The 26,411-nt window shown below is 35.1% G+C and overlaps 1 protein-coding gene across 1 annotated transcript in view; it reads left to right on the forward strand.

Moving 5' to 3' along the window:
• The window catches only part of Cpr50Cb (Cuticular protein 50Cb), a 61,098-nt gene extending 43,079 nt beyond the window's left edge, over positions 1-18,019 (forward strand). The window contains exons 2-4 of the mRNA XM_017615436.1: positions 8,107-8,220; positions 15,822-15,902; positions 17,514-18,019. Coding sequence (XP_017470925.1) covers positions 8,107-8,220; positions 15,822-15,902; positions 17,514-17,774 — 456 coding nt within the window. The 3' untranslated portion in view covers positions 17,775-18,019. The remainder of the gene's footprint in view (positions 1-8,106; positions 8,221-15,821; positions 15,903-17,513) is intronic.
• The last annotated feature ends 8,392 nt before the right edge of the window (positions 18,020-26,411 follow it).

Genomic DNA, 26,411 nt, shown 5'->3' on the forward strand with positions numbered 1-26,411 from the left:
TAGGTTTTAAAATTATCTGTCCTTTAAACACAAATTTTGTTCTGAAAAAGTATATTTAAAGGGCAGATAAATTTTATAGTTCTGGTGCTATTAATTAATGCTATTTGCACACGATATTTCGCGTTAGACTGAATAAATAAGAATAGAGCAGTTACTTTAATAAATTCAACATCATCTTTAGCAAAAATCATTGTGAGCAATTACCAGGTTTCCCGGAATATTTCACTAAACAGAGATTCAAATTAGATTAGCTAGATCTGCCTGACTATGGGCCATATACAGACGATTTGGTCTAAAGCGATAGCAGATAATGATCGACATGATTAGAGTATCAACTCCTTTAGCGAATCCATGATAAGCTTGGGATAACGCTTTTGAAACATTCTTCAGTGTTCCGAATTGAATAGTATCCAAATGTTCTTGTTAAAGCAGAATATAATAAGCTACAGGAGGTGTTTCAACGTGTGATTCTTGCATTCGAAGCCACTGGGGTTCCTATCTTAGTGCGGCGAATATGCAGTGACGAACACGAATACGAAGAGAATACAAGGACGCGTAGAAAGACGAATAAGAAAAATATGCCAAGATTTATACGAATAAGAAGACAAAATTAATACGAAGGTGAATGTGTATATGCGAATATGAAGAGCATCCGAAGGCGAAGGACGAAGACGAACACGAAGAAGAATATGACGACAAATACGATGTGGAATATGAAAACTAATACGAAGACTAAACGGAAACGATCAGAAGATGAGTACGAAGAGAGCGAAGAGAGCGACTGAAATCAATGCGAAGGTGAATACGAAGGCGAACGCCTATACATATGAAGATAGCGACTAAAACGAAGAAAAAAAATCATCGAGATCATTTAAAAAGCGAGAAATGCGGCCGAATTCTGGCAGTAACTGGTACTCTTTGTATTTTTTAACACATATCTGACTTTTTCGATATGTAGCACCAATTTACCAGCAGTGACAGTAACCGCCATCCAACATCTGTTATTTATGAAGTGGTTCATCACGCAACTGGCTAGTATGCAGGTATTTTGGGTGTCTTTCCAACGATTTTCTAGAGCATTTCGTTAAAGACAATTAGCCATAGTATTATAGTTATAATAGAATCAAATAGAGACAATAAACTACAGATGTTTCATCGTAAAAAATTACAGCTTAGCTACGAACTGTTATGCAAAGAAAGTAAAGTGAAAAAAAAAAACATTTGCGGAAAAATAAACTTTTTATATTACCGAACACTAAGCGGTAATTGATTCCAATAAGTAAGCAACAGCAATTAAGCGTAAATTATTAGATATTAACAACACGTTCTTAGATTTACAGCTGCACAAGACTTTCCTACTAACTACTACGAGCACTAGCTACCGCCCAAGCATTTGCGCTAAACGCATTAACAGACAGATCGTAAAGCTGTAGAGCGAGTATGACGTTGCGTATGATTAACATGTAATTAGCATATCGCGATGCATTTAACTTGCAACTGCACTTTTCTACATAAAAATACATATGTACGTACTACATACATACACACTTACAATACATTAAGTACACTAAGCGGATAATTTGCATAATTAATTTAAGCGCTGCGAAGAAATCGAATTGAATGTGTGTTTGTATGTATAATAAAAGTTGTTGCACATGCATGCAAATCACAAGCGACATAAAGTTACTTAAAATAGAAATATGGGAAGAAAGATGGCACAGCAGTGCACAGAAAAAAAGCAAGTGAAGTTTACATAAAGAAAGAGATAATGTGGTTTGTGTGCTTTTAGCTATCTATGTTTTTATAAAAGTATGGATGTAGGAATGTATAGAACTAAATACTTAGTTGTGGATAGTAAAAACAATGTTATCGCTATTGATTGCAATGTAATCGCAGAAAATCATGTGCTACCATAACGAGCTGTTAATTATACAATAAAAGACATTGAGTAAATAATTAAGGAAACGTACGACTAGCAAATGGTAATAATTATTAGATAAACTATTCATATGCCTTGCATAGTAAGATATTAGGTTAAAAAGAAATCATGTTATTTTTGTGCAAAAAAAAAATCGAGAAAAATTACCGACATTTGGAAACCTTTAAAAAAATTAAATGAATTTTGATTTTTCGGACTTGTCCATAGCTTTCTCAGAGTTTCTAAATTTTTTCGGCATCGTTTTGGGACTTTTGAGATTTTATGAGAATTGTTGGGATGTTCAGGCTTTTTTAGGATTTTTATTTTTGTGTAAACAAAAAGTTCGAGAAGAATAACCGATATTTGTGAAACCTTTAAAAAATTTATTTATGGAATTGTGATTTTGGGAACTTGTCCATGTTTTCTGAGATTTGTTTTTCGACATTGTTTTGGGAATTTTGTGGCGTTTACGAGACTATTCCTAGAGCATCTAGATGCATTTCTGCATCAAAAAGAAAGTTTTGAAAAAAATGTGGCTTACGTTATTTTGGCGGTTAGGGCTCGATATGTATATCTTAGCTTTGCTTACAAATAACCTAAAAAACGAGACCAAAAATGAAAAAAGAAACAAATTTTACATTCGACGGTTCCCACTGGAAAAATAGGTAAGCACCTTACGAGGTAACCCATGTTTTCTTTCAGTTTTCAGTACCAAAATTGTCATCATGGCCAATGTCATCTACTTGTAAAGCGCAAAATGAACACCTCCGACGACACATTACGTTGTCAGTTGCAAAGTAACGTGCAGCCGAAGAGTTATTTCCAAGCGCCGAACTACTCCGAGCGACTGCTCTGCATTACACGTAACTTACTTTGTAAAGCGGCTCAGAAGTATGTCTGATACCAAATGTACATTCTAAATTCCTACTTACATAAGGCGGCCATGCCTTTGTAAAAGTAAGGGACGTTCGGCAGGGAAATGGTAATGACTGCCAGGTGAAGAGTAAGTTGCTAATAAGGTATTATTACGTGCTCCTAATTCCCACTTGGTTATTTTGAAGGTGTCATAGAATAAAAAATTATTTTTACCTTAAAATCAACCTTTTAAAAAAAAAGTCAGAATTTTTTCTTTTTTGACCTGGAAACATCTGTAATGAAATTTAAAAGGAAATAAAAACAAATTCATTTCAGTAACTTAAAGCTCAGTTAGCAGCAATCAAGTAAAATCTCTGGAAATATTTTTCATTATTTCGGTTGCTTGAATAAGTATGCACTTAACCGTTCATCCATCCGTCCATCTGTCAAACAGTGAGCTACAAGTGAGAGAAAGGTCTGGCATTGCCTGGCAATTTCGAGCACACCACCTGTGTCCTCTTGGCAATGATTGCCGCTTGGAATTCGGAGCTGATGCCCTATAACCTATCTTATGGTCGTCATGCTTTGGAGCAGAGGGTCTAATCTTTCAATTCAGTCACTTCTGCATAAAAAAAACTCCACCGAAGTCATAAAGCATAAACCTGATTTGCATGAAGAGCTCTTGGTAAAAGATCTCTCCGCTAACGCTTCCATCAAGCTTCGACGCATTCATGAAAAAATTTCACTGCTACCTTTCTGTCGCCACCTCGTCAATCCCTAGAGGGAATATATGTGGGGAAGATAAATACTTTAAGCCATTTCATTGAGGCAGTTATCCATGTAGTCAGCGACGAAATGGAAACTTGCTATAATTTTAGAGTGTTAATAGATTGAGGTAGTTCGGTTTCCCTAAGGCTAATTACAGCCAGTGCGACGACAGTTTTGCTAGGAGAGCCTAATTGATTTTCTCAAAGTCAGGCTTGCAAGGAAGTTTCTTATGTGGCATCAGGGCCTAGTACTTTACGCTGCTCAAGAGGGTCTGGCGATCGCCCCCAATCGAGAGATGGACTTGCTTGGGTAATTAATAAGAACTGTCTTTTTAGGATTGACGGCAAGGCAGCTATTAGCCGCCCATTTAGTCACCAGGTTTATTGAGTGGGTTGACCGGAATAATTCCAACTACTGAAGACATATCATTTGCAAGTGCTGTTTTTAACACTTATGTACGTCAAAAAACATATTTCTAAAGACATTTTTACCACACAAAATAAAAAATTAATTACTGTATGCCTAGTTTTATTACAACCGCCGGAAGAGCGATTTACAGCGCGCCTAAATCATAAATCTCCTCCCAAAACTCATCAATTAAACAATCAATCAAATTTTACTACAAAATATTAACTGCTCAGTGTCATTAGTCACCCATCAACGCACCCGCCGCTGAGTGGCAACAACCTTAAAGTTAATAAACGGGCTTCCGTTAATATTTTTTTTTTCATTTTTGTGTGTGTTTGGTATCATCAAGCATGCATCGCCAAATACTTACACCCAAGCACTCCTACACATATATAAACATATATACATATATATGTACGTGTAGTGTATGAACACACATGCGCTTGACTTTGAATTTGGCCCACAGCCGTGCAATGATTTTATCACACTTGCATTCAACAATATAGACACTTTTTTACATACATACATACATATGCACCTATGTAAGTTTTAAAGTAGTTGCAATTATTTGCATATCAATCATTTCTATGTATTAATTTTACCCGTCGTTAGCGTCGTTGCAAAAATTATTTAATCGGTATTGGGTTGGAAAAAAATTACAAAATCATCTTCAATGCAAAAAAATGTGCGAATAAATACTATTCATTACATAGCAAGAAAAAGTGGCTGCCGCTGCAGTGAGCACAACAAAAATGTGATGGCTGCTCGTCGTTGATCATTGCCGATCGCTGGATCATTACTTTGCGTTGGCCAGTAGCTGTCCTTCAAATTAAGATTTCCGTAATGGGTAAAAAGTAAAAGAAAACCATACAACAACGATGCTGCATTATTTTGCTTGCTTTAATGCATTTTTCCGTTTATTTACATTTTTTTCTGCAACTTTTTTCTTGCGCTTTGCTAACTGCCAACAATGACATGTTGCATGAATGCATAAATCAAAAGCATAATCAGCCATTCGGCGAGCTACGGCTTGAGCTATCGACCGATCGATCAGCTGCAATAGCCAACAAGTAGCTGGTAGGAGTATGTATTGGCATGCATGCGATCTCACTGCTGATCGACCGACCGATCGTCTGCTGATTTTGTCGCACATTCCACTTGCCATTCACGCGTGGTGATGAGCGCAATTGCGCGGTGGAGGTGAGCGGTGAAGACGTTAATATTTAGTGATGAAGATCAGTTCGTGGATGATCACTTGAGAGTGATTGTGAAGAATGTTCTCATGGTTGATAAATAGTTGTGTTATTTTATGGTCGCTTCTGATTGATGCTTTGAACATTGTGTCAATTAGGGGTAAAAACATGGTTTTGGTTCACGGAAAATTTGGAAAATGAATGTAGATCAAAAGTGCAATAAAAGTTTTGGACAGTGATTTTAATTTTTTTTCTTTTGGCCAATTTAGAATATAAATATACATATATAATATGGCAGCAAACAAATTACACCATTTCAGGTAATGTTAATGTTCATTCGATTTTAAAATATCGGAATTTCTGCTGCTTCAGATTTAAGTAATTTGTTCATTTTTAATACATACAAAGAATTTTTTTCTCATATTGTATAAATTACAAATTTGCATTTACCATTTAAAGTATTTTGGATTTCATTTAAATTAGTAAATAATATTTTTTTTTCAAAAGATTAAATTTTTTTCTTGAAAAATTTATTTTTGATACAACAGCTCTAAAGTAATAAAATTTTACCATTATTGTGAAAGTTTTTGTTAGCTTAGCAAAAATTTATTTAACTCTGCTTACGAGAACTGATAACATAATATTTTCGCTCAATGTTTTTTACGCGGCAACCCTATAGTTTTTTTTTTAACTTTTAAATTTAATACTTTCTATTTGTAGCCAAATTCACAATTGATGACAACCCTATTTATGAAAAATTTTTGAATTGCAAAAGTATTTATACATATTAAGTTATACTGGCTAATAAAATCTGCAAGATTTAACAAAGGCATTGCAAAAATTTATGGCAACTCTACCAAAATTAATTTTTAAAATTTGTTTAGTTTCAGCGCTGGTTCCCAAGATTTCCGCTTGGTCCAATGGTGCCCAATCTTTTTTGCTTGGTCATTGCGAAAAGCCTGTGGTTCCAATTTTCAAATCAGCTCATAGTTAGGCTTAGCCTATTTTATTCATAGCAGCCACTTAGATTAGGGCCTTCCATTCAATTCTTGCCCCTTCACGAAGTCCTTCTGATTTGCCCTTTGGTGAGTGACTTTGAGTGGGAGGCGTGCGCTACTGTAGTGTTTGACCTACCGCAGGTCATCAAGCTTTGTCCATTTGTCGCAATCGCATGAGACGCCATAGCGCGCGTTGAAACGTGGGTGGTTGCTCCTGTCGGCCGTTCTTATAAGAGCGGTTTTCATTTTTTATCCATAACTGAGCAGTTCTTCCGCACGGACAGAAATCCGTTGTAGTCGAATAAGGCTAAGTAGCTGCGTAGGTGCCACGTATCCGAAATCATCCGTTCGAAACTGGCTTTATGAAGAGGCCGACCCTGGCTGATCCACGGTACGGGTCATATGACAGTTGGCATGGGCTATCATCACCCTACAGCAATTAAACTTTATAAATACGTTATTTAGGTAAAAAAATAGCAAATGATGGCAACCCTGCTTACCAAAAAAAAATGTTTCTTACATCTTTTCATGTAATGTATAGACAAATTAACTATTAAAAATTTTTAATTTATGAATTTAATAAAAATGTAGGTATTAGTGTTAACTCTGTACAAGTAAATTTTTGACGTTTTCGAGTTTTATAAACAGCAATGATTTTAAGGGGTGTAAAGATAACAGCGTACAAGAAAATTTTAAAACTTGTATTTAAATGCAAATTTTTGCGGTTTGGGAATTTCATGAAAAGCAGTTGATTTTAACCATTGCAGAGATAAGTGCGTCTGGAAAAAATTGTATTTAGCTGTAATTTTTATAAATTGAGTGCAACTCTGTAAAAGTAAACTTTTGAGTTTTTAGATTTTTATAAAAAGCTTTGAACAAAACTACGCGCGTTAAGAATTATTGAATAGAAAATTTTCAGAGCAATCTTATCTTAAGTAAATGTTACTCTGATTGCTGTATTTTTCTTTCGATGCATCGTTTTTTTAAGGAATGCACTTTTTAAGGAAAGAATTCTCATAGCGCTCTGGTCACACCCTTTAATTTTATATATTATTTAACTAAAATTCCCACCCATGCTCTACTTAGCTCTGTTACCAACACCACCACCACAGCAGCCACAATAAAATCACAAAAATATATTTTCTTGTTATTCCTCGGCCTGTTGTCTCTTGCTCTGCCATACATCAACATATCGGCTGAAGGCTGCTGCGCCCTTTTCTTCGTTTATGTACATACTCGTACAGCACAACGTTCTCAAGCAACACTGGCAGCAGACACGCTATTTTTTTCAACTCACTATTTCATATTTAGCTGTTGCCTCAGAAAAAAATCATCATTTATGGCGCTGCACCTGTACATTAAAACTTCTAAATTGTTGTTGTTTTTGCTGTTGTTACAAATACTCGATATTTGTATGTAGTTCTTTGCGAGTTGGCACTACTTGCAGTAATGGCTCTGGTACTGTTACTACCTTTACAGAGAGGCGTTGAATGTCAAATGCGATGCTATCGCACGTTTTTCCCCCAAATTTTCCATGCCAAAGCTTTTGTGACTCAATAAAATTTATTTGATTTGCATGCACAACGGTACTTTTTATTTTTATTTTTTTAAATCATAGAAAAGTATATTTAGGCATTAATGCACATTTATTGCTTTGTTATTTGCCAAAATATAATTTGATTGCAATTTTTTTGATTTATTTAGCCTTTATTGGCATAGCAGCCAAACAATGAGCGCAGCTGCAGGAAAATTTGCATAATTTGTGAAAATGATTTTTTATGAACTATTAATTTTTTTATTATTTTTACTATTTTATTATTAGATTTAAGTAATTCACTTTTAACTATTCTATGTTTATTGTATTTTTATATGTGCTTTTGTTCCCTTCATTACTAGTCGTTTATTTCACAATTTTTCATCAACAATTTCCTTTCTCTTTTTCTTTTTTGCTTTTGTTACTCTTCAGAGCTCCACAATCGCCGTCATCGCCTGCGTCTGCGCGCAACTTGCTCCCGGCTCAAATATGTACCTGCCGCCAAAACCAAATGGCTACAATTATCCAGAGCCCAAAAATCCACTGGTAAGTAGGCGAAAATAATAATGGGCGGTTCAATCACTAACTCACTGGCAAACAAACAACTGCACACTTTTAATATAATCTTCCAATGGCTTTTGTAGTTATACACTTTTTAATGAATTTAATGAACTAAGATTCCATGAGAAAATGCTGAGTTTTGGCTTGCTACTTTTTCGTAAGAGTTATACAGAGTGAGAAGACGTAACGAATGTAAATTACGGAGCAACTTTGTTGTAAAATTGATTAGACAAATATGTATATATGTAATAAAGTGTTCATTGGAGGGAAGGGCGTCTGAACTGAGGGTAACCTGCCACTTCAACTTCCGTTGTGAAGGGTAAAACTATCTAAGCAGACTATTTTCTTATAAGAATCGAATGTAGATGAATTATAGTTCATTGCTTTGTAACTGGTCTAACATGTGCCTGTCGGCATTCTGTTTCTGTAGACAGATCAATCCGGTCCACACAGTCGGTTACGACCGTTTAAAAACCCACATGCAGCCTGATATCAGCTTCGTTTAAAATACTTGATAATGTCCTATCTATTGAAAATTTAATCAAAGAGTCCAGTCGGTCCAAGGCTCCTACAACTCCCCTATAGTTATTATGTTCTATGTTTACTCACTCTGTAACTAAAATTCTCCAAGCAAATCAAACCATTTATGAGCCTTCTTTCGCCAGTTTGTTGGCGATTTCGTTACCTTTGATTCGTCAGTACCCTAATTTAAGCACCTTTCCTTACGAATGTACATAAATATCTGGTATCAAGGTGATGAAACCCGTTTGTTCAAATTTCTCGGTCTGAGATTACTCCCTCAATGGACACCGACGCTCCAGCTCTGAAAGCATTCAACTCGGAGCCAAAATCGCTTAGGCGGTTACAGCGCCAAATAAGAAGAAGAAGAAGAAGAAGAGGTTGTCCCCCAAGCATATCTCTTTTAACACAGAGTGTCAGAAAATTCGCATCTTTCTTACGCCAGGCATTTTTCCAGAACGTTAATTGATTGATTATTCTTATTAAAAGTACCGTCAGGGTGCGTCTAGCGGTAAATTGATTTTTTTTTTTTGTGAGAGAAGCGCTATTCGAAGACGTGCCTTTTATACAATTTCATTTTTCCTATTACCATGGTCACACTCAATACCATCTAAAGTGATTTCGGGGCAGAAAATATCTCTAACTTTATTGAATCCACAGTAAATCATTTCTGAACGACTGCAAGCCAGGTCTTTTAATGATTTTTCTCTCAAGTTTAGGAATATTTTTTGGAGACATCAGTCGCACAAGTCAGAATAACGCGGTATTCATAGAGAGGTCTGCTGCGGCTTAATTGTCAAAAATAAATTGTAGATTTAGTTCTTTTTCCAATAAACAGTTTCCCTGTATTTCTCTGATGCTCAGCATACTATCCAAGAACGCACTTAACGCTTGGAATTAAAAAAAAAAACGACTCTGACTTGCGCGAAATTCTATATTCGTGTAGGCCAGAGAGAGGGTCTCTCCATTAAAATCTCAAGATTAGTACATATTTCCAAGATCTCAAGTGTTCCCTTGATGGAAGCTTGACGGTGGATCCAGCAAAGGACAATTAAAATAAATGCAAATTCCACTTCGTTTCAACATCCACTTGTTCTTATTACTCTTTATATTCAGGCATAGTGATGGCTTATATAATAACTTCTCAAACAATTAGTAAAAATCGAAAATTTCAAGAACAACTTCTTGTTAAATGAAAGCGAAACCATATAAGTACCTAGACGACCACCTACTAAGCATACATATATGTACATTAGCGTGCCTCTCCAAAAGCCGAAACCGAAATTCAAAAATGTATTATATGCTAAGACACTGCCCAAAATACTTTCAAAAAAACATTATGATTTGCGGGAGCTGTACGTATTTGAAATAACCTCCAAAATTCGCATTACTTCGACACCGTTGATAAAATGTTTAAACCTTTTTATGCAGACCGTCTAAGCTTAAAATCTTCTATCTTCTGAGGTGAGGTTTTGGAAAAATATTTTTTGTAAATTAATTTTTTTTTATAAAAAAAACTCCATTTTTGATAATATTTTTAAATTGTTATAGGTTACGTGAAATCTTAATATTTTTCTGAAATATTTTGGTGGTGGTGTCAAAGTAGAATATAATTTATAATTCGGATGGTAAAACAGTATCGATTATTATTATTTTTTTATTTGCATAGAGAGTGATTCACCCTAATCTACATACATATGCATATAAAAAACAATGCAGTTAGACCATGGTAGTATAAGTTTGTAGCACATCTAATATGTAGAATTGGAAAATATCCGCTGAAAGTAAAAGGGATAGTTGAAGTTATTCGCCCCCAAACACTAGCAGAGTAGTAGTAATTGGCAGCGCATAAGAGGCACGGCACTCCAGCTGACTGTTGAGTAAACCGGGTACTTAGTAAAAGGTGAAGGCACGTGAGTTTCGCTGCAGCAGCAGTAGCTGCAACCAACAAACGGATGCACACAAGAAATGATGCAAAGCAATTTTTCGGCGGTTTTTCGCTCAATGATTGTCGAAGTGGACAACCAAAAATAAATAAACAAAGTCGGCAATAGCCAATATGCCAAGTCGCGGGCGTCGTACGGTTAGTAGGTGAATAGAGCAGCAGCGGCTACAACAACAACCATAACAAGCTGTGCTGTTGGCAATTGTGTTGCATTTGTGCTTCACTTTTGTGTGTATGTGTGTGTTTTTGTGCCACTTTATAGTTAAAAGTTAACCAAATGAATCTTCCCTGTTGCTACATGACGCTGTAAAATAAAAGCTTCATTTTTTTTTTGTCCCTTCTTTATAATAGTGGCTTCCACTAGTTTGCTATTCATTTCATTCGTTTTATTGACTTAAAATTTTAGTTTTTTTTTTGCTACCTGGTGCACAAAAAATAAAGAGGAAAACAGCCTTTTTTGTGCCTGTTTTGTTAGAGAAGCCAAAATGTTGCAAGCACCGTGAAATAACAGTTTGGCAACATCAGCCGCCATTGTATGGCTTAATTTGACGTGTTGCAGTGTTGCTAGTAGAGCGAGATTTGTTGATAGTAGTACATACATACATACATACATACAGATATGGAATTAATGGAGATCACCTACTTACTTAATCGTTACATAGGAGTACATACTTATCTACTAAATAGCAACTTCATTTGCGTTTTGTTATAAATGAGATTAGCTGCAGCTTTTAATAATGCAGCGAAAAAGCGATTTTCAGATGGCTGGTTTTGCCAATGTTGCAGATTGACTTGAAAGTATTCCGAGGCGATTGAGGGAGAGGTCGAGCTATATCCGACCAATTTCGATCGTGGCGATCCCAGCGCCCTGTTTGCCGCTTGGCTAACGGAGTGGATATTTACACTCCTAGACGGCAAAACGTTGTTGCGTAGCCAATCGGCGGTCTCTCTTATGTGGTCAGTATAAACTGAAAGACTCTGCAGAGATCGGGCAGTCTGGGCCTTAGATTTATTGAGAGTTCCTGACAGTGGATACCTTCTCAAGCTCTTCTGTCCAGCTTCGATCCGCTCGTGAAGATATTGGTTGGACCTCATCTACTGCAAAGAGAGAAGCTTTCGACAAGTTAGGTCGTATCAGACTTACAATGGGCCTAATTTGACCCGATTGGACCGTCTTAGTGTTGAAGAAATCAACTCAGGACTCTATAGGTAAGACTTTAAACAATTTGGCTTTTTTGTTATGTTGTACGGCTGCCTACACGAAAAATAACAAAAGTGAACTTTTACGGGCAAATTAAATCTGTCCTTTGTGATACAAATGGCGTTGGAGGAGGAACAAGAGAGGAATGGAAATGGAGGGAAGAGGGTCGAACTAAAAATAATAATAATTGCGCCCGGATCACACTTCTCGATTAATTTTTGTTTTGTTTGATGGTGCAGAAATGTGTATTAAACTTAACCTTAACATTAATCATAATCTTAGCTTTAGCCTAAGTCGTAGCCTCTGTCGTTGCCTTTGTCGTTGTCTTTTTCTTAACCTTAACCTTAAACACAACGGTAGAGAAAGAAAAGAAGAAAGCAAAATGCACTTATTTTACCTTTGGATTGTCACATTTTTTTTTTTGAGACGCGGTTTTAATTCACTATCGCCCCTAAAGAAGTTTCACTTCAATACGCGTTCACAATAAAGTTACGCAGGCGACTTAAATCTATTCACCAAACTTCGCTAACACTGAGCACTAAGTAGTTTGAATATTAGACCAAAAGGATTTCAATCGGCTTGTAGTCATTGAAGAATCCCACCGGTGCCAAGAGATGCGCCTCACCTTTAAGAGTTTCTTAAGCGCCTTGTACTCCAAGTTGGTACTTTTTTATTTGGAACACCGTATTCTTGTTGCCTCTTTTCATTTCTTTCCGGTATATCTGCCAGTAAAACTTCCACTTTCGACCTTTTTAACAGCCACTAGAGCAATAGCACCTACAAAAGCAACGAAAACAATAACAAAGTCTGCGAACCACAACTACTGTACAAATACAACAATTATCATACTTTCAAAATTGCTAGCACCACGTTTTTTTGAACTTTTGACATTGCAAGGTGTGCGCAAATAAACGTAAAGCGACTGGCGGAAAAGAAACAAACTAAGCAAAGACCCAGTAAAAGAAGCAAGAAAGACAAAAAAAAAAAAATTGTAAAAAGTGAGAAAAACTAGAAAATGTAAAATTTTGTGAAGAAACAGGCGAAGAGGCGATGTGTTGCAAAAACATAGAACAAAATTTGTTTAGTTTAGAAAGAAACTTGAAAAAATTGGCTAGTGAAAAATATGAAAAATTAAGAAAAAGTACGCGAAAAGAACTTCAAAGAAGAATAAGTGGCAAAAAAAAAATTGGAAAAAAAGTATAGAACCTTGTAAAATGCTGCAAACAAAAATGGCAAACGAGTAGAGGGGTTGTTCTAGTTATACTCAAGAATTTTTTTTTGCTGTTTATTATGTATGTATGTATATGTACATATGTATATTAGGGTGCACTCTCCATACAAAAAAAAATCCGTAGGTACTGCTTTTCCATCGGAAATATAAAATGTAATATATTTTAAGACATTCCCCAAAAAATTTTTTGGAAAAATGTTATGATTTATGTAAGCTGTACCAATTTCAAAATAGCTCCAAAAATCGAGTTGTTTTCTAAATAATTTTTTCAAAAAATTAACTGACATGAAAGAAATGTTTAAGTTTAAAAAGTCCGCACACTTTTTTTTTTTTAATTTGACAACGGAATGAAAATACTGAGATTTTTGGACCACAATTTTTCCCAATTTGTTTTTTTTTCTGCCTGTTAATTACGCCAAAAAATTTCGGAAAAATATGAAAACGCATCCAAAAATCGCATTATTTTCATTCCGTTGTCAAATTAAAAAAAAAAAAAATGTGCAAACTTTTTAAACTTAAACTCTTCTTTAATCTGCGGTAATTTTTAGCATCAAATATTTTTTAAAACTAATCTTATTTATAAAAACCGAGTTTTGGAGGTATTTTCAAATCGGTCGGGTTCCCGTAAATCATATTTTTCTGCGGAAATATTTTGACGGAAATCTCAAAATATAGAATATTTTATATTTACGATGGAAAAACAATCCATTTTTTTTTTGTATGGAGAGTGATTCACCCCAATGTACATACATAACAAACACATAACTTTTTTGGTGATGCACCCGCAATCGATATCCGCCAGCGTTGGTATGTACATACATAGTTAGCTATAAGCAAGCCAGTAGCTAAGACAACAACAACAATAGCAACACTACTGCTGCCAAAGACCCGCACCAGTGCACATCACGACGTGCCACAAAAACTCTTGAACTTTAAATTAAAGCGACCAGCGGCAAAAAGTGCTGCACAACACAAAGCAACAACAACAAGAGCAAACAAAACAAAGCTGAAGAGCAAAAACTAACTACAAAACTGAAATTGGCAAGAGTACCCAGCCAGCCAGTTAGCCAGTCAGCCAACCAATCGGGTATTCAGTCAACCCAGTCAACAGCCAATGGCCCAAAATCAGCCGCAGCCACACTGGCTCAGCGGGCTGATGTCTGCAGCTTGCAAAAGAATAGTTGCCAGTAGTGTTCTTGTGTTGGTTGTTACCTTTGCAGCAAGCCAGCTAAAACTGCCGCAAAAAGCATAGAAACAGAAATGGAAAAAAATACAACAACAACTACTACCAACACAGCTTCTCCACCAGGCTGTTGCTGACTGCAATTGCACATTCGCACATACATATGTACGTAGCTGCCGATCATGGCGCGCAACCTGCTGGCTGCCAGTAGTGCACATCACTCCGTATTTGCGATTACCTACCTCTCACTCCACCCACCCCTGCATACACCCCGATCTCTACGTTCCTTAGGCTATCAACCCACACACACACACACTCTTATACTTCTGCATTCTTATGTATGTAGTTGGCAGCGGCATTCTTTTCGAATACACAATGCCGCACCTCCGGTTCCTAAGCGAAAAAAAGAAGCGAATCAAAAAAAAAAAAGTATTGAGACTTTTTCGTACTACCTCTTCTCTCGCTAATTTTTCATTATGCACTCTGTGCACCGGCATTTTTCGTCGCATTTTGCATTGCATTGCAATTGCCGCAAATTGTGGCAAGTACACGGCAATTGAATGTCGCCATTCGCCTACGACACATTTCAACTTGTTGCTAGTTCAGTTTTTGGCGTTGTTGTTGAAGTCTACTATTGCTGTGAGTCGACTACATATATGCTATTCTGTTCCGTCGTTCGGTGTGAGCGTGTTGACTTTGCTGTCATTTTGGGTCACCTCACTTGCGCCGAAAATGGGTTGTTTGTTGCATTGCTTTACTTACTGCCACTCCGATTGTCGTTTTGTTTTTTTTTTTTTGTTGGACTTGTTGTGGTTTTGCCTTTAAGGTGCTTGTTTTTCTTGTTGGCGTGTAGGTGTTGCGCTGCTTTGCGTTGCCACTGGTCACTGTTGGCATTTCTAATTTGGCTGTGAAATACTTTTAGGGCAATGCGATGGTAGGGTAGGCAGTCAATTTCGGTTATTTGATGGTGGGGAACTGCTTTTAGGAATTTGTACGATTTGATGCGAAATTTTCTTTAGTAAAGGGTTTTAGCGCTTTTCACTCTTTTGCTAAAAAGTACGTTGAACTCATTAAATTTTTGATAATTCTATCAAACGTGATGTGACAGGCGCCGATTTGCGGATTTTGGCATTTCTAAGTCCAACCTATGCCTGAGAAAGTAAAGTTACTGCTAAAGATCATGAAATGGAGGGTGGCGTAGTTTTCTCCAATCACAATCAGCATGACGAATATCGCGGAAGTTGGAACTGTGGGCAATTGGATTGGCAAAAAAACTTCACACAAACGCTTAAATTTAGAACAACAACCCTCCACGGGTTATTATAAAAAGAATGTGGAAATCGAAGAACAAACAGCTTAACATCAGTCATTGTTTTTAAACTCACTCAAAATTTGGCGATTGGTTGCACAGCTACTAACTAATAAACTAAGAAATAATAACGATTAAAACGAATAGCACTTAGTTCAAAACCCTGATTTTTAAACTATATTACTCGAATATTTTTAGCGACCTGGACCACCAAGCGGACCTGGACCCCGCCCACCAGGCCCACAGCGCCCACCCTCTCCACCAGGACCTGGCGAGCCTGTAAGTATTTATAAAGATTAACCAATTTATAATTAATTTTTAATTAATAAAGAATTTGAGATAGAGCTTTCGGTGGCAGAGCTTTTATATTGAGCACATCGCTGCTGTTAAGGAGATGGTTTTCCAGTCTGTGGCGCAGTGACGAGTAGAGAGAGCTTTTACTGTGAGCGCATTCATATAAAATCTTTAGAAAGAGATTTTGCTCGTGACTGCTGTAGAGCTTTTAAAGTTTTTCATGCATTTGTTGTAGACGTATCTATATACAAAAGCTTGCTAAGCCTACTTATATGAAGCACTTTGCAGAAGCACGCTACTGGCTTGTGTCCGTCCACATAAAATGCATCTGCCATAAATATTTCAAAGCTCAAAAAAATGTTGAATGTTAAAGATTTTTCCAAAAAAGCACCGATTCGCTAGTGGCCAAAAAGAGATTTTATCCTCTGCTGGCCGTATATTAAATTCACAAAAAACTAAAAAAAAAAGCTTAAGAGGCCTGTCTTTGAAGTGGCCAACTGTGCTCTGATTTCATTGAGCAACGTTCCTTCAATCCTAGTCGTTCAGCTTTTACTTTCAGATAAAAGCACGAAATTTAAAACTGCAAAACGAAAGATTTATAAATACTAAACTTTCTCCCTACAATTCATTGCGATGCTTTCAGTTTCCATAGAAAATTTTGAAATCGTCTTGGCTGGAAAGAGCTTAGTAAAGCTTCTTTCTAAAAAAGTTACAAGAAAAACGGTCCTTTTTTAGACAAAATCTATTGAAAACTAACAACATTTCCCTTCAAAGTGTTCAAACATTTTCTGGCTTTATTCGCCAACAACGAATAAGTGCGAAGCTATTTCTATTTACAAGCCTATGGTAAGCTCTTTCTCTAAGCTTAGAATTGCTAATAAATCAGTATTTTTTCTATAGAGATTTTGGAGCTTATAAGAAATATAATGCTTAAGACTTTCAATTTCAAGTTCTTAAAGTTTTAAATTAAAATAAATTTACTTTAAAAAGCTTTCATTTTAAATTGTGGGAAGTTTTCATAAAGTTCAAAAAGTGAGCCTTTTAAAGATCATTCATTTAACAAAAACTTGTGTTATTCAAAAAAATCAAATCAAAAAATCGGTAAAAGCTCCGTTGAGAACTCGAAAGCGCTAAGCTGTCAAACATTTTCTAGTATTATTCGCTAACAGCCGAAAGCTGCGAAGCTATTTCCACAAACCCATGGTTACAATAAAAGCTCTTTCTCTCAGCTTACAGCTGCCAAGAATTCACAATATTTTTCCTAAAACGCTTCTGCAGCTTTTCTTACATTAAACTAAAATGCCTAACATTTTCAATTTCAAGTTCTTAAAGATTTGAAAAAATAATAATTATAGCTAAATTAGTTTATAGAGCTTTAACTTCAAATTTAGGAAGCTTTTATTTAATTCAAAATTTGAGTTTTCTAAAAATCATTCATTTAATAGAAATTTAAAATATTCAAATTCAAATATTCAAAAAATTGTAATTTTTGGTAAAAGCTCCGTTGAAAACTCAAAAGCTCTAAGCTTTTTAACCTTACATTCAATTTGCTCTTCTACCTATTTGTTCTACTGTACCCACATCTTTCTCTTTTAGGGCCACGTCCACGTTCCCGGCATGCCATACGATTTCGAATACTCCGTCAATGATATTGAAACCGCCAACGACTATGCCCACAAAGCTTCGAGCAATGGTGATGTGGTGACTGGTGAATATCGTGTCGTCCTGCCCGATGGTCGCACGCAGGTCGTACGTTATACAGCCGACTGGAAGACTGGCTATCATGCGGATGTCAGCTACGAGGGTGAACCACAATATCCACAGGGCCCGGGTGGCCGACCTGGCTATAAGTATTAACTAAGCAGCAGCGGAAGTTGAAGCGCCTGAAGCAAACACCTTTGCACGCACCTGCATACATACATATTTACGCTCACACACCACAAAGTATAGGCACACTCACACAAAGCCACAATAGCTGCAATAAATGCTACAACAACTGCCACAATAACACAAACTAACACTGCCACACACACAACGATTAAATAAAGCGACGACATTTTTTTTAATTGGAAATGAGAAACTTACTAACTGCCAGAATTTTTGGAAAAGCATGGAATTTTTTATTTTTATTCTTAGTTTATTTTTAATGTTCTTTATAGTATTGAAAATTTTGTATGCGTATTTTTAACTAGTATGTAATACATACATTCATAATAGTGCATGTGTACATATTTTTTCGAAAATATTATAAGATAAGATATTCAACTATTTTTTTTTTATATTCGATATTCAAAATGTGCAAAATTTTTACGAATAAATAAAGAGATATACTTAAAATGGAAGCGAAAAAATTGTGGTGTGTTGTGTTTTATTAAATTTTTTTACCACCTATGGAATTAAATTTAAATTAATAAAATTTGTTTAGCTTCTGTTGTGCAAAGCTTTTACGAGATTCTGTCGCTATTTCTTTGAAAAAACGTTTTTTTTTTCTCAGTTAATTTTCAATCATGAAATTTAGTTACAGTTTGACGTTAAACTTTAGTTTTTAGAGCTAAAAAAGGCTCTGCAGATTTATGGTCTTGCTTTGAAATAAGCAGGGACCGCAAATAACGATTATCCTTTGAAATTTCAACTCAAAAAATCACGCGGAAAGAGAAAGGCTACGGGCATAAGGAATAAACCAATATATTTGTTATTACTCGGAGTACCTTCAGCGGCACTGATTTTAATTTTTTAATTTTTACGTATAAAAATCAAGTTCAATCATTATATTTTGAGTTTTATTTTTTACTCGGAAAATAATCGTTATGTTTTGAGCTTTATTTTTTGCTCGGAAAATAATCGTTACGTTTTATTTTTTGCTCGGAAAATAATGGTTACGTTTTAAGTTTTATTTTTTGCTCGGAAAATAATGTTTACGTTTTAAGTTTTATTTTTTGCTCGGAAAATAATGATTACGTTTTAAGTTTTATTTTTTGCTCGGAAAATAATCGTTATTTCTTGAGTTTTATTTTTTGCTCAGAAAATAAAACTTAATTTTTGCGTATGCGTATGAGCATGCGTGAATAGACAGGGGGCGGCTGCATTGAACCTTTAACGCCACTGTGGAGTGGGTAATGAAAATACAGATACCATCGCAGAAACAAAGCGAACCATATTTCTAAAGAAAAAGTGCAAAAAAGCGCATACGCATACGCAAAAATTAAGTTTTATTTTCTGAACAAAAAATAAAACTTAAGAAATAACGATTATTTTCCGAGCAAAAAATAAAACTTAAAACGTAACGATTATTTTCCGAGCAAAAAATAAAACTTAAAACGTAATGTTATTCCGAGCAAATGAAACTAAAACTAACATATTCGAAATATAAAACGTAACCATTATTTTCCGAGCAAAAAATAAAACTTAAAACGTAACGATTATTTTCCGAGCAAAAAATAAAACTCAGTTAATAACGATTAAAGAGTGATTTTTATAATAAAACTTGTAACCGGTACGGTCCCTGGAAATAAGCTTTAACTTTATCAAGGCATGTATCATTCAATGTCAGTGTTATACAGAGAGAACTCCTTTACAGAATTGATTCAAGCCTAAAAAATCCTGAAGCGTGCCTATGAAGTGGTCAATTCTGACGACAAAGAACATTCAGTATGGAAAAAAGCTCGAGCGAAATACTTATCAAGTGTACATATGTATATATATATTCATAGGTATTTTCCACGCTAATACTATTATTTAGGCCGAAAACTCTTCAAATCACGTGTTTAAAGCCAATGTTAGGCTCTTATTTCTAGAATTAACTCTTTATTTGCTGACTTGAAATAGAAAAGCGAAAACTTTCATAAACATAATATGAAAGCTGCTTTTGAAAGCTTTCATGTACTTTTGAAACGAAATCTCTGAGCACCTTTTGAAAAGCTTCTGTGATAGTTTAGCTTTGCTTAAACATTGTGTTCTAAATTTCAGAAAATCTAGAGGATATTCGTGGAAAGGGCCATAGATATGTAGTTGAAATGGTCGTGTCATAGCTTTTCGCGTAATATTTCAAAAAGCTCTTTTGACAGCCAACGTCATTGTTATGGGCGAACTGAAAAATTTCATTGTGAAAAATAAAATAAAAAACTCATTTCAAAATCGCAACTTTTCATAGTTAAAATTTTGAACCTTTTTATAAAATTTTCAAATTTTTTTTGTCTCTCACAACCTAATTTTTAATTAGTACTTATCCTCATGATTTCTTCTGTTTGAACAATACTCCTAATTAAATGCTTGAAAGCTTTTTCTATATATTTATAGAACAGGAAACTTCAACAAATGATAAAATATTTATTGAAAAGTCACATCTTTGTAAAACTGAAAGTGTTTAGCTTATTTTGTGAAAGCTCTTAAAAGCCTTTTTTAGTTAAAGCTCTTGCAGTTACTTCCATAATATAAACACATCTGCCTTTAAACAGAGTTAAAGCTTTTACTAACTAAAACTTAAAATCATTGCTTGAAAATCTCTATGATTACGAAGCTTTCGAAAAAAAAAACCTGTGGAAGCTCTAAGAAACTAAGTTTTTGCGGTAGAGCTCTTTAATCTTCTGTCACAAACAAACAATTAAAAAAATATATAGAAAATTGTATTGCCACAGAAATAAAAAAATTGATATTTGGGGATCAAAAGTTGTTGATAAGTGATGTTTTTGTTGTTGTAACAGCATACAAATTCCCAAAAGAGTTTGTTGCCTTTGTAACAGTTCGCGACTAGACATGCATCTGGGTCGTTCCGGTTACATAGAGCCGACTGTTGTGGAAACGAGTCAGTTGGTGATAGTGAAAATTTACAGCTTTTTTGTGAAAGCTCCTAGCCCCATTGTTTGAAAATATTAGTTTTTGGTAATTCCGAGCCCTAGCCGCCAAAAAGACGTAAGCGAGATTTTTGTTTCTAAATTTTACATATTTGCCTCAAAAATAAAATTTTGGAAAATTTTCTCTTATGCCTTTTATTGTGGTTAGAGCTCGATTTGCCTTAACATTTTCTCTCACTCATTCTTATAAAAAAAATCTTATATTTAGAACCAAGGCGAATCGCTTTTCATGTAGAATTAAAAAAAAAAATACGCTTCTTTGACATACACTTTCTGTAACTCCGCTTGAACCATTACTATTCCCCAACACTGCAACATGCCACTGCTACCTGTAAATTCTCTTTAACATCCTAATGTCTGCTTAGTGAAATCCTTTGCTGTCCAACATTTTTCTTGCTCTAACCGCCATTCTTTCTACTTTAAGCGATACCGGCAACTTTTACTTTTAATGAGTTTTTTGTGCTGCAGCTGCACTAGTATCGCGCTAGACTATGTCTTTGGCAACAACACAATTTTTTTTTATCTACCACCTTTTTTTCCTTTCTTACTGCGATACGGTTTACAATTTATTACTCTCACATGTTGCCAACAAAAATTGTCTTGTAGACTAGGGAAGTGGGAATAATGTTGTGTAAAAAAAACCACTTCAAGGTTTTAATCTCAAACATTTATTTGATCGCAACAAATACAAAGCTTGTACTTCTTCTTTATTGACGCTGTAGCCGCTTAATCGATTCTGGTCGTATCCAATCGTTTCTAAAAAGCTTGTAATAGTAAATATTTGTTATATATGCACTTACCTGTGCAATGAAACTGAATCAATGCTTATACATACTTATATGGTATAACAGTATTATATTTATGGCATTCTCACAACCAACTCTTGACCAACCAACCCCTCAACAAATTAATAACCGTGCGAGCCTATAAAGTAGCCAGCTCTATAACAATTCCAACAACCTTGTTCATTGCCAATGGCACTTCCATTTGCACAGCTGAACATTGCTGCCGCTATGACCTTTTTGTTGGTTTTGTTGCTGTCGCCCCAACAACTGCGCTTTTTGCCTCAAGTAACCTTGACCACTTGGTCAGCCAATAACGCACTAAGCTAGCCGCTTTCAGCCATAACTGGTTGACTTTCGTTGCGAGGCTTCCGATTGCAATAAGCGCCGGAAGCAAGAATTTTTTCTAGTTCTATAAAAGTAGTCAAAGGTATCAACGTTCACCTTATAGCCACGTTAAGAAGTAGTGGGTAAGTAACGTTAAGGTAGACATGAAAGTAGGGAGTTAAGCCTGTCTGCGAGGTAACCATGCCGAGGGCATAATGATCAAGCGCTGGTACTACAAGCTGAAGGCGTGTAGTCGCCTTCAACGATCAGTGCTCCTCCCACTACGCATCCTGGCTCTGCCAATGAGCGACGTACTACTCGTGAGTATCTGAACATATGGTTGCAAGTAGACGAGTGTAAGGTACGAAAAAAGTACCGCCGCCTTTGAGATTCATATCTGCTCGTAAAATTACATATGTGGTTCCAGAAGAGTTAGGAAAAGTAATTCGGAAGAGCAGACAACAATCACGAAAATGCGGCATTTGCCAATAGCAGAAAATAAGATGGCCTTTGTAGTAATATTGAGGCCACGAAACAANCAACATCTTCGGCGATAAAAATTCTAAAATAATGGTAATTTTTAGCCACTTGAAACTTGCACAATATCAGACTAAAATGGAATAGGCTATAAAATTGTATACTCAAATAAATCTGGCACTTCTGAGAAAAATGCTTGAATGGGCTATAAAACTTTGTGCTCAAAAAAATCTAACACATCTGAGAAAAAAGTTTCAAATTTGGTCGAACATTTTTTGCATTTTTTGTAGTATTCTACAAAGTTTTAGACTTGGGTTTATATGGGTTTTGTTTGAGAATAAACTGTATTTTTATTCATAAAATAAATTCATAAAAGTACCGATACTGTAATAGTGTTTAAAATTTTTCGTTTTCAGTGCACTCTGATTAAAAAATTTAACAGAACATTTACAAAAAGTTATCTGGGCATGCAAAAACCTACACGGCTCACGACCAAACAGCAGATTAAAAAATTCGTATTCACCTAGAGGTTAACTGCTACTCATTGCGTCATCTAGCGGCTAATGGATACAGTAGCAGCGGTAACAAGAGCGCTTTGTATAGGTGAATAGTAACAACAGTGGTGTGCTATGTGAAAAAACAGCAGAGAATTTTAGCAGTAAAATTTTTCACTTTTGCCACTTTTGCGATAATAAATGTCCGTTGGAAATTTTTAGATTTTTTTTTAGTAGAAATGGGCCAAATGTAAGATTGGACAAAATGACCACCTACTGCCACAAAATACCCTTCGTCTGCAGCAACTAATTTGAAGCCCACGAGGTTGGTGATAAAAAATTTAAGAAGGCAGCTGTTCCAACTCTCAATCTGGATAAGATCGACTAGAAAGCAATTTATATACAAATTTACGTAAACATATAGAATGCAGATCTTTTGCAGCAATTATATGTGATATATTACCATTTTTTCAGACAATTGGTAATACATGATTTGGCAAACTTAGTCATGGAGCCATACTCAGTTGAACGACGCGTAAAAGAGATCCAAAGGTTGATGCCTATTTTTCAAAACAAAACAAAAATCATGAGCGATGCGGCATGTTTCACCGGATACGCTAACAAGCAACACTGCACCACTGCTATAAAAAACTATACACCCACATCGAGTCACTGTTTGGTGTAGTTTTTGGGCTGACGGCGTCATCCGAACGTCCTTTTTTTGAAAATGATGCTGGTTACGCTGTTACGGTGAACAGTGAAGCTTATTGTGACAGGATAAAAAACTTTTTATTACCCGAATGGACTTTACCAATATGTGTACGGTGACCATCCGTCCTGTATTATACGGAACTTTTTTGACCAATTTTCCTGGTAATTAATTTATTTCTATCAATGTCCTGTATTTGTCCCGTTTTCGGTTATCGTTAATTCGACGCCTTAACAGCTCATTAAAATGGCATACCTATGAACCAGTTTTAAATGATCAATCTGGATGCCTGTGATTCGAAGTGAGGAACATATACAGTGACCAAAATATAAATAACGACTCTACATTTTAGCAAGGTTTGCCTATTTTTCTTTCGTTTATTATTTTTTTTATGAAAGTAAAGCTCCTTTCCTAACAAAACCCAAATAAATCCAAATATCCGACTTTGTTCAAAAACTACGAAAATTAATTCTGCAAAATTTCATCGAAATTTCACGCTTCTTGATCAGAAACTTTAGAAAAAATTTTCTTGAAGTTTTGTAGCTCATTAAATCGAGTATAGTAAAGTTAAAGTGCAACGTGCTGCTCATTTGCTTCCCTATAAAAAAAGTTTCGAACATACATACTTACTTTTTATGAAAAAATGCGTAACACCTTCAACACAAAAAAACCCAAAAATTAACGGTTAGTCCCAGCTACTTCAAACTTGTACTTTATTATATTAAAATTTAACGAATTTTTTTTTTTAATTTGCGAGGCAAAAATCTCGAGAAAAGTATCCTACAAATGTGTGATGTTAGTACAAGGGTGCTGTTTCAAGGCTAATACATCTAGGATCATTTAAAATGGTTTAAGATCTTTTAGCTTTTGTGGAAAAAATTCGCAAAATTATTTTTGTGCCGTATTCGGCTCCCATAACCGTAATGTGTTTCAACAGGACGTTGCCACTTGGCACACATGCAACAATGGCCCTATTGCGAACATCTGCGGCCTTATTGAATCACCCTATATTTACATATCGCTAGTTTTTTAATGAAATATTCCTAAGTCCAGTTTTTGGAATTTTACAGGAAAAAATAAAAACCTTTCAAACTCATTTCATTCAAGCACGTGCTTTGCAAAAATTTTAACACAAGTCCACAACTAGTTCCACTATATTAATGAAAACTGTTGAATTCATTGAGACATTACATTTTTTGCGACAATTTTAGACTTTGCAAATTTGCGTATCACTGAGTAGAAACAGTTAGAAATAAAATAGGTAGCTCGATCTTTCAGAAAATGATTCACTTAGCAACTTTTTATTCTAAGCCAAAGATATGTACATACATTAGGGCGTAGTAATTTGTTCGGTGCAAATTCAAATTCTACGAATAATTCTAAGCAGAAATGGTAAATAAACTATATACCGAAAATGACGTTTGAGCCTCACAGTTCTCAAAAGAAAAAGTAGTATATTGTATGAAGAAGTCACCAAATTTTTTAAACGAAAAATTTATTTCGTTCAGAAAAAATTATAATACTCTGATTTTAAAGATTGGGAGAGTCAAACGCCATTTTTTGTACATAGTTTATTCACCATTTTTGCTTAGAATCGAACTTAGAATTCGAATATGCCATAACTTTTTTCCAAATTAAATTACTCCGCCCTAATGTATATATTTCAAGAAATGCATCGCTGGCTTACAGTGAAAAAATGCTGATTCCATTTCTACAAAGTTTAAAGCAAAGCAAACCTCCTTATGAATCAGAAGGAGTCGATCTTTAGAAAAGATTTAGAATTATTTTGGCCCTATCGGATGTTCGATGCCTCTACTGGACTAAACAAATTTACTTTCGTTGAATATAAACTAGAAAAAATAAAACATTTACCATAATTCTTTCCGAAAGGATGCATTTTTAATATCTCTTGCGTCCTATATCAAAATATGAGTTTTCATAAAAACTGGACTTAGCAACTTTTCACTGTAAGCTAGCGATATGTATGTATTACATGAAGTATGTGTAATGTTTTTTTAACAATCTCAAGGCGAATTCATACAAGGTGGTAGCGGTAGCTCTAAAATAAAAAACCTACACTAACAAATGATGCGCCCAATGGCAATCAGAACAAAACAAACAGTACAACCGCAGCGAAAATCCAACTTCGCCGGCAACACCACCTTAAATGAATCGCCTCGAGTATTTTTTACCTAAACGACATCTAACAACCTGACTCATTTCAACAGATGCAGACTTGCGCAGCAAAGTTAACATAAAATATTTGTTGTTTTGAAATTTTTTGTTTTTGTTTATTTTTTATATTTTTTTTACTTTTGTTCGGTTATGTTATGTGTATATACATACATACATGCATGTATGTATTTTAACATTATAGGACAACGTAAGATTTGTTTTTTTCTCAAAACGCAACGGCATGTGCTGCTTTAACACATTTTTGCAAGATTTGGTCTTAACTTTTTTTAAATTATTTATAACTTTTTTTGTTTATTTTGGCTTTCAATTTTTTTTTTGTATCTTTTCCATTATAAAATGCTTATTTTAACTTAAAATAATCTTAATATTATAAAGACTTTTCGCTAACAACGGTATTTGATTTTCTTTAGCAAAATCTTTTTGCATGTGTATAATGTTTTTGTATTGAGATTTATTTTAATTTTACTGTCATTAAATATAACTTAAGAGATACACATTTATCATATTTATATGACTATGCATAAACACATACTCACATATTTGCTTATGTTAAAATGTTTTATGTGCACACAGCAAAAAAGAATATGTTGTTTAACTTTAAGGTTTATTGTTTTTCAAAATTTGTATGCGCTTCCACATACAAATTAATTTAATATATT

This window comes from Rhagoletis zephyria, unplaced genomic scaffold (assembly GCF_001687245.7).
Source record: "Rhagoletis zephyria isolate East Lansing unplaced genomic scaffold, Rhagoletis_zephyria_1.1 Rzeph_scaffold_01016, whole genome shotgun sequence".
Classification (NCBI taxonomy): Eukaryota; Metazoa; Arthropoda; class Insecta; order Diptera; family Tephritidae; genus Rhagoletis; species Rhagoletis zephyria.